The sequence below is a fragment of the Myiozetetes cayanensis genome, unplaced genomic scaffold (assembly GCF_022539395.1).
Source record: "Myiozetetes cayanensis isolate MyiCay16 unplaced genomic scaffold, myiCay2020 scf16, whole genome shotgun sequence".
In the NCBI taxonomy this organism is placed as follows: Eukaryota; Metazoa; Chordata; class Aves; order Passeriformes; family Tyrannidae; genus Myiozetetes; species Myiozetetes cayanensis.
Window position 1 is genome coordinate 9326432 of NW_026087270.1, and position 13450 is coordinate 9339881.

The following is a 13450-nucleotide window of genomic DNA, read 5'->3' on the forward strand; positions in this document are numbered from 1 at the left end:
GGAGGGCCAGGAGGACACCACACTGAACACTGAAATTAAGAGACTGGCTTGGGGTTCATAATCACTGAAGACACAAACACCATTTCTGAGTAGACCTGATGGTTGTAATTGCTTCATCAGTTTTTTTTTATATGGTTTTTAGAGCTCTCTTTGGTAGATCCACTACACCAGGAGCATAACAAAGTACACAGAACACCTTAGCGTAGCCAGGGCTTTCCTCAATAATACCTAAATATATCTTTTGATGCATGTTCCTCTTCCATTTTTTATTGATTTATGAGAACATGGGAAATTGCCTACCAGCTTTCTACAGCAAAGCAGAGTATCAACATGCACACAAAGAAAGAGAAACAGGGGCAATACTTGTTTCAGATGACCAAAGTTTACTTCTTAAATTAAGACCAAGCTCTGTGCTTCCTTTTGTGCTAGTTCAGTGATCTGTTAGATTGGCTCAGTCCATCTCACAGAACTTCACCTTAGAGAAACCAACCTATAAATGTCAGTCTAGATTAAGACAGAACAACAAGCCCATTTCCATCTGCTTAAAAGATGTTCAGTTTTCCCTGGAGGAAATTCACATACTGAATAACCAGAATGCTGCAAACAACAGGAGACACAGGAGTTTGTGTTCCTTTTGCACATTTCTACGAGGTGTGATGTGGAAGGAAGTATATGAATCTCTACATGAATGCTCATATAGTCTGCCATTTGACAATTTTACAGGAGAAAAAAACCCCAGCAAACAAACAAAGCAGGTCATATAACAACAATTTTGATTTTTTTCAGTTCTCATATTGGTACAAAGGTTCTATAAAAGCCCTGAAAAAAATACCTAAATTAAGTGTTTTGTTGTAATGACATGTAATTAGACCTTTATGTTAAAATATACATGACTATATGTGAACTAAGAAAAAAAATTTCAATTCTCAAATGAGAAGACACATTCATTGGCAATACTGAAAACTGGAAGAAACACATGTATTCTTTGCAAGCCCTTGGTAATAAGGATGATCAACAATATTTTAAAAATCCTAAGATATCCAAGCTATAGCTGTTTTTATGAATAATAAAGCCTCAGAACTCAAGAAGTGAAGAAAACAACAGTAACACTAGAAAAATCAAGCTGTCAGATTACAGATTTGATCCTTCAAGACAGACAGCACATAAGTAATTCCACTAAAGTGAACAGGACCACCATAACATTAAAACCTTAAGAACATTGCTAACTGTCTGTTGGGACAGGGATCAGAATGTCCAGTTGTTGTAGCATCTGAAGTACCTGGAAAAGAGCTCAGGACTGGGCTGGTCTCCAGTTCCAGCATCTTCTTCCCACCATGGTGGAGATGAGAAAGTCTAGACTCATGATTCAACACCTTTTTAAAGCAGGATATTCCTAAACATTCTTGTGAATCCAATCTATTGCACATGCCTAAAGGGTCTGAACAGTTCTGAACACAGTTTTCAGAATTATCTGCATGCAGCTGCACATAATTATTGGAATTTGAATACTCAAACAGCTAAGCATCTATGTGGTTATTTCAGCATGCATACAATGATGAAATTATCTTCACATTTTCCCAAAATATATCTCTCAGTCTTTAGAGAACCTTAATTTAGTTCAAACAGTATTTTAGTGCATTATTATTTTTAACTCACTCCATGAATTCTTTTGATTCATTTACGGGCTTTGACTGACAGAGCCACGTCTGCTCACCCACCTCGAATGCAGCTCTGGGCTGCCATTGTTGTATTTACTTCCTCTTTCCCACACACCAAAATCTGGAACACGATAGGCCCTCTCCACACAAAACACAAGGTTTTGGATAAAGGACACCTACAGGAAAAAAACAAAAGTGACTGAAGAAAAATTATCTATCTTTATCTATTCATTTTTTCCCAAGAGACAAAAGAGCCATCATAATTCCATCGATTTCTGTTTGAATCCAGAGCAGGATGTTCCCAAGCTCAGGTCTTTTCCTTAAGACCAGTTCCTAATCACAAAATATTAAGAGGTGACAATGTGAATTTATGCAAAAGTTCCTCCAAAGCCAGGGATAAAAATTATTTCATGTTCAAGACACATATTTGAAGAGCTACAACAAGGTGATCTTTCAAAAAAGACTTATTCTAAAAACTTCAGAAACCAAAAGAAATTATATCCTGCAAAGTTAGGACACAGAAGTCTTGGTGCTGTTTCTTAATTAATTTTAAGAGAGTCAGTATGCCAAAGTTTATTATATTAGCTCCAGATAATACATACTTATGCAGATTCCAACACACTCCTTTATAAACATGAATAAAACCCTAAACCAATTTATTATAATTAGAATCTCCATGGATCAACATGTTTCAACTGAATACTAAGGTACTGAAGGGTATTTTAAGGCATTTAAGGTGTATTCAGCTATAGCTGGGGACCTATTTAAGCAGATAATTTTTCCTCATTTGCACTATTGAAAAAGACATTTGGAGTTGCTCAACTGTAGAAAAATTAAATTGATCATAAGTTTTACAGTTCAGTTCAAAGAGTCCACAGATTAGAGCTTAGTGAAGATTTAACCACAAACACAAGATTTATGCTGGTTCATCCATCCAAATTATTCTAGGGGACTCTAATAAAGGGAATATGGCAATGGCTAAATACACAACCATAGAGGGGAATGACATAGAAGGATCAACATTACTACACTCATGTGATATTTATTTTTTTAATAAGCTACGAAACAAACCCCAAATCTTTTACTGAAAGGTATTTGCTCTCATTTTAATATATCTGCATACTTCTGTTTGGTCTTTTTTCTCTCTACGTTTCTTTAAATCTTAAAAATTTAGTATTTCAGATCCACTCTTTATGCCAAAACCAGTCCACCAGCAATATTATAATTCTAGACACCCTTGTCTCTCTCTATATAATATGCCTTTGCTAAAATTTCACCATGGGATGCACGTGTACAATTACCTGTACACTAAATCTTTTCATAGCTATTACTTTCAAGAAAACACTGTCCCACTCCTTAGATATTCATCTCTGTAATTTAGCATTTGGCTGTAGTAAAATGAACTTTCTGTGAATTGAGCCAGAATAGCCAGTGATTAAGAGTGTGGCTTCTCCTATTTCTATCAATAACTGAAATTGAGATGTATCAGCTAAATGAAGAAGGGAAGAGCACCACATAGAAATATACAGCTTTACTGATTACTTCTACCAGTGATGATGATTGGAACACACACAAAAAAAAGCCAATTACAGACATTTTATGAGACTATCTAAGGGTTTCCAAACACTAGATTTACAGAAAAAGGCAGCAGACAGCTTGTTGCAACCCAAAACCTTCAGAAAACAATTAATTCATATCACTGGCATGTAAATGCTATAACCAAGTCAGTGCTGTGGCACTTACAGAAATTATGGATTGTGTGTGTTAAGCTTATTTATCCAGAAGTTGAGCATGTGGAGATGAAGGTGTAATAAAGAGCACACACACAGCATGGATGACTGCAAACACTCATGTAACTGTTTAATGTGTGGATAACTGCTCTCACTCATTGCCACAGTCATACACTGTTATCTTTGTTATGGATGCAAAGACACGATTAAATTAATTTTTCAACTGCCAACAGATGAAACTGGAGAGTAACTCACTGACAGCTGCCATGCCTGACATCAAGCAGGCAGGGTTCGCCTCTAAAGCCAAGAGTTCTGTGTACAAACATATTTCTGCAGACAGCTTGCCAAATATCAACCATCTGCCAGCACCTTCCACCGGGCGAGCACTGGCTCTCCATGGAAGGGAAGAGCCTAAATACACCCTGCAATGACACCATTGGGAAGAAATCTCCAGCTTGGTGTTTGGGCAGCAGATTGCCACATCCACAGTGCCACTATGTGAACACTGCCTAGACATGCAGGGAAACTTGGAAACACCGTCATTATGTGGAGTTGTAAGGTCTGAGAATAAAGGCAACTGTTGAAGCTACACCGAGAATAACAGAACATCCGGGTCTGTGATCAAATAATCTTGTCTAAATCCCCATAGTCCAGAGATTTATAGGGTACAGTTGCAAAGAATACTACATCCTGACAAGGAATGAATATCCCCAGTCAGGGGAGTCTATATACATGCATTTTTTTCTGCAGAATCTGTAATTCAATACAAAAATTTGGAGGATAATATAAATTAGATATCAAGTTAAGTAAATACTTAATTATATACATTTGCCTCCTCACAGACATAAAGGCAATTCAGACAAAATAGTATAGGGCTACCATATGATCTAACTAAGCAGAAAGGAGACGTTGCAACATTCAGTTCTTCATTATTTAAAAAAAATAGATTAATGAAGATGTACATTTCAGAAATACAATGCAAATACACTCTTACTGGAAAATTATCCTTTTTTTTTATAAGTGCATTTAAGCTTTTTAAGGCAATACAGCAGCAGCTATTAAACAGAACAGAGTAAATTTAAATAAGCCCAGTTTAAGAGAATTGGAAGAAAAAAAATTAAAAAAAACCCACATACATCTGTGCTTTCCATTCTGTATCAAAACATAACCTCGTTTTAGAGCAGGACAGCAGGTTGTCCTCACATGACTTGTCCTCAAGTCACAGCCACAGTGGCTATTATTATCTTATTTATAGAAGAGTTAACAATCTCTACAAACATCCCTCACCATGACATAAAATGGTTGGGTTTTTTTTCAATTGAAGAAACAGCAAAAATTCTTAATGCCCACAGGTTCATATATATTTGAACAAAGACCTTCAGCTTTCCAGAAAATTAACCCCATTATTTATTGTATTGAAATTCCACTGGAGAGGATGCACTGCCTGACAGTTTGAAATAAGGTGAAAATTGAGATCAACATAAGTAGAAGTTAACTGTCCTAACAGACCTTTTAATTCTTGACCTTGTACCTTTCAGAAATAGCAGGGAACTGTGAAAGTTTTCAACGTCGTGTTACATCTACTTTTGCATATTTAACACCTTTTCAGCTATTAATTTATTGCACTATCCATTAGTTCATCTGTTCTGACTTCCACTAAAAGTGAATAGTACCTGCAGTGTATTTTCTGAACAATTATTTTACAATTGGTAATAAATAAAACCAAGAAAGAACACAAACAACTCAAAGCACGTGTTTTAGGATCGGAAATCGATTTGTACCTCATCTGTGTTGTAGATAATCTGCAGCCCCGAAGAGATCATCTCAACCAAATAGATGAGGAATAATGACACAGCATTGATCTGAAGTAATTAAACACAGAAAGGAAACGATAGTTAACTTTATGCTTATCGGAGTCAGACAAACAAACTAAACGTGGTATTATTCACTAACAGTGATGGTCTGACTATAACACAGTTTTGCTCCTACAAAAACACTCTCCTAGACCTAATGATGGGGAAACAATCGATAGGAAAAGATGCCACAAAGAAGCACTGTCCTCTAAAACTTCTGATGTGTTAATATTTGTTAAATTATTTCAAACTACGCTGTCAAAAGATGCTATCAAAGCACACTGCTTTGACCCACGGGCAATCACTGGAGCCACAAGCTGTCCCATGTTTACATACATAACCATTTATTAGCAAGCAGATGACCAAAAAGGCAAGTATTATATTGAATAGCACACAGCACACCTAGAAAGCAAATCACTTCATCCCTAGTGGGAATTTCAGTGCTATCAGCTGACAGGAGTATAATTACAACATTCAGATATGATCAGATTTGTGAAAAACTATTTTTTTGTAGTTGTACATAGCATTTATTATTAACAGTAATTACCTTCAGCAGCTATACAGATGAGCATCATAATGCCAATTCATTGATGAATCAAAGGAAACTGCTGGATTGGTTTTTTATTACAGAATTCTACTGTAATTGAGAATTTGTGTAACTCCAATAGAGAAAGTAAGTTTCTCACAGCAACTTGCTTCAGTGAGGTAAAAACCTACAATCTCAGTATATGAAATTTAGAGAAACCCTCTAGAACTTTTAATCCAGTTTTTTAACTGGATTCTTATCTGAAATATAGCAGATTAAAAATTAGGTCCACATTTTAAAAATCCCAAAAGATTTAAAGACTCCTCTCTTCACTTCCTTAATACAAACTGAAAAGCACCAAGTACAGCAATGAGAGCTACATAATATAATCTATTTTTCCCAACTGAATTCCCTAAGTTACTCTGTGCCCTGTTGTCTCCACAGAGCTGAAAACCCTCTATTTTTTGATGTTTGCTGATGACAGAAGCAAATGTGCATTCATGTTATGGGAAGGGTTGAGCTGCCACAAAAAACAGACTTTAAACTCTCATATACTGCTCCCCAGGTCCCAAAATTGTCTCTCCTGCAGATAAAAGATGTGCATTTTCAGGGAGCTTCACAAAGAAGTCCAAAATGCTAACTCAGGATAACTGCATAAAGCATTTTTCTCAGAACACAAATTTTCTGAATCCAACACATTTATTGTACAAACTATTCAAGTAACGTTGTCACCATGAAATGAAATAATCAACCTACTGGCAGCTCTGAATAACTTCACTAGCAATTTCTGAACTATATGAACTATGCAGACCTAAGGAATGCAAAATAAGGCCATGAAAGCAAACAAGGGTCTGAAAGCGAAGAAGAGAAGGAGGAAAAGAAGGAAAGGAGTAGATCAAAACTTTGAAAAATGAAAGACTAAAACATTAAATTAGGCAATGAATCTGACTAGGAACCACCACACAAAGAAGTGAAGAACAACTCCTAACTAGACAAAGCTATTGTCAGTGTACATTAAATGATTACTATGAATGAAAATTTCTCAAACTTACAGAAAATTAAGCTGGGAGCATTCACATTCACTGTAAGATTACATTAAATCTTTCACTTTACTGACTACAACATTGTTTTGCCAGGATTATTTATTGACAGCCCTCTGCTGCTCTCAAAAGAAGAAACTTTGTAAACAAGCAATCATCTACCTCTACAATCCGACAGTTATTTCAGCAGCTTCTGACCAAAACACACCACTGAGTTATTTGAAAATAGTTTATCTTTCACAAAAAGATGCAGAAGGAGCCTCGGTTTTACCACGTACAGCACATTTAACACAAGTCTAACCAAACTGAGACAGTTGCATTATGGAAGAATGGAGACAACAATAACATTATGAAAAACCAGCTAAACTTTTACATGCACATGCATGTGTTACCTGAAGGTGCCCATACTCCTTATGGGAGAAGACCTCATCTCCAGTGTGTGCACTGAACAGAGAATGTAGACATGCAGATGGTTTGGGGTCTTGCTTAAATTTCTGAACCTAAAGGTGAAAGAAAGGCAAAACAAAATCAAAGTCAATAATGTCAGCGTGACTGGCAACCACAAATTCACAATGTATTTCAGGTATTAAAAAATTCCTCCATATGGCCACTATGTAAACTTTATAAACCAGCATTCCTGAAACTTATCAGAAGCTATTTCATATATACTTACAAGCATATATACACCTAAAGATCACAACTATTCACCCCATCTATCCAATCTCTTTGGGTTTGGCAGAAAAAACAGATCTGTAATAGAAAGCTACAGATGCTCAGTTGCTTTTATCTTCTGGCCAAACACCATCATATTTTACTGGAGCTGAAATCTTCATAGAAATCACGTCAGTCACTTGAATTCACAGACCTGAAGTGTATACACAGAACCCTGACCCACAGCTTTCAGCTGGCTCACCACCTTTCCCTAGCAGAGTACCAGGAATTCCAGCTACTCTCTCCCCTTCCTGGCCTGTCTCCACCCATCACAGCATTCCAGTCAGTGGAGCTATCCTACCACCCCACACAGCCCTGGAGCTGCACACACACTTGAACTGCTCCCTCTCCTTGCCCAGGCTGCATCAGTGTGCAGGCACTGCTGAGGCACCACAGCACACCGAGTTCCCAGAAAGGGTACCGAGCTTTCTTCTCCAAAATGCTGTCCCACAGGCCCCTCCTTATTTCCACATGCACACTCAGGACAACTCCAATCAATGCCACGTTCTTCTGTTCACATCAGCCCAGGCCCTTGGCTTGCTCACCCCAGCCACCACTTCCTCACTCGAGCACTCTCTCCCCATCCCACCATTCCTAGCTTAAAGCTCTTACTGGAGTGCAAGAGCCCAAAATTTATGTCAGGAACAGTAGTTTCACTAATTTTTATGAATCACCATCCATAAAGTAATTATTGTTTTACCATTTAACAATGTAAAAGGTTTCAAAACAAAAAAAATACTGTTGTTATTAATAATAATTGTTAAGCCTTCTGGGTTATAGACCTGCATAAATTGCAATGTTTTGATCATGTGACAAATGAAACGCTGCAAGAACTCTGAATATCTAGTATAAAAGAGATTACCTGGGAAAAGAAGGGTTGGATTTGGTAAGAACCATTTGTGATATTCACATACAGTGAAGTGTTTACAGATTCTAGAAGACAAAGCTGAGAGCTTAGAAGAGAAACAAAGATCAGGGATAGGAAGAGTAGTGCCCCAGATTAAAATGAACTTTTATGCAGGGACACTATCACTGGACCTCAGAATATATCTCTAAGAATCTCTTACAATGGAGATCAAATTAATTACTAATACAATAGATTAACAAAGGTGTGAAATAATACTATGGTCATTTTAAAGTAGTTTTGATTCCTCTTTTGTCATGAAATACAATGTCTGCTACCTTACAAAACCATTTGGGAAAACAGTCTGGACTGTCAGACAGTTGTCAACTGGGTATAAAAATGAAACCAAATTCACAAAGAAAACAATGAAGGTGAAAAACCAAGAGCCTTTTCCATAACTTTTAAAGTCACCTTTTGCTCTCCAACATATTTTTTAATTTTCTAACCATCATTGCCAGTACCTGATCCACATTTCACAACATTTCCAACACTGATGTTATCTTCATGGGATACTCTTCTCTACCAACAAATGATACATGTGCCTCAGACACAAGAAAGCAAATACTGTATTATAGAGTTATGTCTACTCCATAAACACATTAAATCCATATAGATCATAACTCATACATTCCTTAGCAACAGAATGCAACACCTGCAATTTTTGTTACAAGCAGTAGCATCTGTTCAAGTCATGTCTTGGACATATATAATTCTTCTTATTAATAAAAACCATCTTCCTTCTACATGAGGCCAGCACATACACAGTCTCTCAGAATAAAGTCCAGCTTGATTTATTTCTGTTAGGTACCAGAAAGTGTTTATTACTACACTGTGGGAAAAGAAAAGCATCTCTAGTAAACAAGGCAAAAGCTGACAAGCAGGATGTCAGCAGTGTGACACCTGTGTTAATTTAATGCTTATTATTTCTATCTGCACTCAGCGTCCTCAAAAACCAACAACTGCATGTCAAAGAGAAAAACAACAGCTCAAATGCAACAAGATCAATTTAGGTCAAGATTATTTAAAGATATGAGACCACAAAGAAACAGACTATGAAAAAAAGAAAAAATATGTCAGCATAAACACAACTGGCAACACATCTGATTTGCTTATTATTGTTGTTACTGGTATCACGTGCCTATGAACTTCTCATTTTAGTTTGTGTGCCCAGCTGTGATGAAGGTTATGTGCTTACATGAAAACTATTCCTAATAATGCAGTTAAAAGTCAGTTACATGAAACTTAAAATAATTATATGGAATATATATACTTAACTACTTCTCGAATTACTGCTAACCACTATGCAAAATTAATCCACTATATCTAAATTTTAAAAAGGGGAATCCCTGAATATTCAAGAATATTCAGGGTATACTCACAAGAGGACTATGGGTTGTGCTACAACATAAGTAAATTACTGCTTCCTTATTCATTTTGGGCTGTTGCCCTTCTCATTTTACATTATTAAGTCAAAGAATACTGGAAAGTGTCTGCTAAAGAAAACAAGCAAAATAATCAAAATGATCACCTAGATAAGGAGAACACCCACAAAACCAATAACCAAGATAACAGTGCAAAGAAAAGTCTCCAGCCTTAACTAAAAGAAGTTCTACATCTTTCCATGTAATCACTAAAAAGACATAAAAACACCCACAATTACCAATGGTGTAATATTTAAATAGGATAACTAACTGCAAAATGAACCCCAAGACGTTTCAAGCACACCCTGCATTTTACTTCATCAAACACTCGTGCCTTCTACACCCTAAAACAATGCTGTGGCCTGACAACAGCAAAGCAGCTGTTCTGAGCTGGGCCACACAGCAGCACTGCATTCCCCTTTGGAATTTTATCTATATTTAGAAGTTAGTTTTCACAGTTTAATTAATCCCCTAGAATGAAGGCAGTGCTCGTGTCCACACTCCAGTGTTTTACCTTATCGGCCTGCCGCATGTAGCAGTAGAGAATTCCTCTCATGCACTTTATAGCAGAATGCTCCAGCTCATGAGTCCTTCCCTTGTCATCATCAATACGCCTGGGTAAGAGAGATAACTCGTAAAACAAATCAGAAATGCATTAGCAGGAGAAAAAAAAAAAAGACATTAATGCTTTGGAATATTAAGTATTTAACTAATGCTGTTGCACAGTGGTGCCCTCACCCGTATTAAGATATTTATTGTGCTATTCCTCCTTCCTTATTAAAAAAATATTAATAAAATGGGGGGTTTTTTGCAGCTTGTCTTGCAACTTACACAAACATTCCTATTTCAAAATCTAAAAAGAAAAAAAATCCTTATTGATATAAGGAAATGGATTGTTAGTCCCTGCATCAAGCCTGCTAATGCTCTGAACTTTCCTATATTTGAAACCAGCAGTATTCCTTGAGTACAATTTGCCACAAGAACCTGTTTTTAATAGCAAGAATTAATGTCTCTGCTACAAATACTGCTACCAATTACATTACACAAAAACCTGTTTACTTACCAGAAGTAGAGTGGCATTTTTAACCTAGTCCTTACATGAATATTTTTACTGAGATTTGGAAACATGTACCATGGGTACATGCATGGGTTTACGAATCTACTTTTGACAAAGCTTCATCTTTGAAACCTTTCCTGGGGAACTGAGTAACAGAAAGGATGTAAGAGGTGTGAGTTGAGAGGTTACTCACCTGTAAGCAAGGGCCAATGCCCAGGCACAGGCAGCACAGTAAAGGCTGTCGTGTACCTTTGCCTTTTGGTTATCCCCATAGGTCTTGGTAGGGAACAGACCTGTGGTTGGGCTCTGATGGAGCAGCAAAGTTGATTTAACTGGAAAAAGGAAAAATAAAAAGGCTAGTAACAACACTTACATTTTTTTCCAGTTTCTAAACTGATTTTCAGGAATAAATCAAGGCGTGAATAATCTGTTACAGCATGTACAAATGAAACAAGAGAAAGAAAGGTAAGGGGAAACACACAAAAAATTTGCCACGTTGTTTTTTCAGTCAAATTAGACCTTTTTACAAAAAAACCCCAACAGTATTCAAAACTATTTATATGACTCTGCTCTAGCACAACCCACTTTGTACAGAATCTATACAATACAACCCAGTAATTTCCTCTTTATGAAAAGAGACGAAAAAAGTGACTACAGTATGTCAACTGCCTCCCCAATCACTGAGATACTTTATCTCTCCAGAACCCTACATTCATAAAAATTACATGTTTAACTTAGGCCACATGATTGTATTGATATTTATAAAAGAAAGGAGAGAGTAAGTAAGGAGAAAGGGTAACTACAGTTGTTTAACTTAGAACCTTGACATAAAAATAGAACAAGACAGAAATTTTCAAGTTGTCAAAACTGACTTAGAAAAATAATAAATATTACCTTGATTCTTTTTGTACTTAAATATTTTTTCATTTTGTGCATTGTTTTCCTAAAGTTCTATAATAACCAGCGTGCTACAAGATTGAAACTGGGCTTATTGTCCTCAAACATGACCTTTCTAACAATAATCTGTGCAGTATAAGACAGGAAAGCAGGGTTTTTTTCCCAAATTGTTATCAAGCATCTATTCTAAAAACTCTCTTTACGTATGTATTAGAGATTAAGAATTTAACAAAAATTATAACGTTTTATGGCTTTTTGAATTATATTCTTTAGTGTCTTGACACCTTGTAACAAAAACTTGGATAAAATATTACCTGAAAAGTCAACATAGATTATTCTAAAATGAAGTATAAATTCAATAGTCATTTTTTTATGCAGCCCACCTCTGCTGCTGCCAAGCATTGAAAAAGCAAATTGAACAGTCGTGTCCTTTTAAGAAAGCTAAAAGCAATGCACCTACAAAAAGCAGCACATGTATGGATTGACTGGGTACAACTCACAGTGAGCTGAATGAAGGGAGTCTCATCCCACATTTTTAGAATGATGGCAAGATTGTTCACTATTCTTTACCCCTGCCTGAGTAAAACTTAAATTTTAAACACTCAGTTGCACAGCCATTAAAAACCCCTTCGTTTTAGAATACAGGCAGGACTTCATTATAACACAGACCTTCTAAAACCCCTAACAGTCAAAACAAATCATTGCTTCTTTAACAGTTTTGACTTAAAATAACCTCATAATGAAAAGAAAAAACACTAAAGTTGACTAAAAGTAAGTTAGCTAACAAATAAAGCTTCAGCACAAAACACATTATGGCACCACTAAGAACAAAAAAGAACTTCTTACTGATCACCTGCCAAACTGTTATAAATACCACCAGAAAGCTTTTTTCCGTTTAAATTTTTCCTCAGCTGTATCAGGTTAATGCTGCAATACCAAGCTACCCCTTTATCCAGAATAATTCTAAATTCAGTCTTACAGGTGGACTGGATTTCTAAAAGGCATTTTGATTTTCAGCAAGAAGTCCTGCACTCTTTGCACATTTCAAACTCCCAGCAGAAATTTAGGAAACTACCCCTTAAGTAGGAATAACACAGCGCTGACATTTACCATGAAAACATCAATTCTAACTCCTGTCTGGGGTAGGTCAAACATCAAACACTTGTCAGCAGATGACCTTTGTCCATCCCCATCCAAGGCCATCACGTGCAACTCAGAATCTATTTGCAGTCTGACAAATGACATCATTTTGAACAATGTTTGCCACGCATACACTTTCAAGCAGTGTATGAAATATCCAAATACATGCATTACATTATCACAGGAATCTCAAGAGGAATTGTATCCCTTTACCTCTCAGGAAATAAAAAACCTTATTAAGGACTGCTGATACTATTTTAAGACAAAGCTAATGACTTTCATAAGCACAACTGTAAATATTTTAGTGAGTTACACTGAAAATCTTTCATGGTGGAACTACTATTAACTTACCAATTCTATAGTAATGATTTAATTTGTCCCATAGACTTTCCCCCTCTGGCCTTGGAAGGTTAATACTTTTGAGTGGCTCATAAATTGAACCTAAAAGAAGAAGAAAAAACAAAACACAATCAAGATCAGAATTAGTTTCATACTATTGCTAAGAATTAGTGC

General features: G+C 36.3%; 1 protein-coding gene across 7 annotated transcripts in view; it reads right to left on the reverse strand.

Moving 5' to 3' along the window:
* Positions 1-13450, reverse strand: part of PHKB (phosphorylase kinase regulatory subunit beta) — a 70324-nt gene that overhangs the window by 47963 nt on the left and 8911 nt on the right. For all 7 annotated transcript variants that reach the window (XM_050311660.1, XM_050311661.1, XM_050311667.1 and 4 more), the window contains 6 exons: positions 13289-13378; positions 11094-11232; positions 10358-10457; positions 7200-7307; positions 5170-5250; positions 1719-1834 (listed from right to left, as the gene is read on the reverse strand). In XM_050311660.1, the coding sequence (XP_050167617.1) occupies positions 1719-1834; positions 5170-5250; positions 7200-7307; positions 10358-10457; positions 11094-11232; positions 13289-13378 (634 nt within the window). The remainder of the gene's footprint in view (positions 1-1718; positions 1835-5169; positions 5251-7199; positions 7308-10357; positions 10458-11093; positions 11233-13288; positions 13379-13450) is intronic.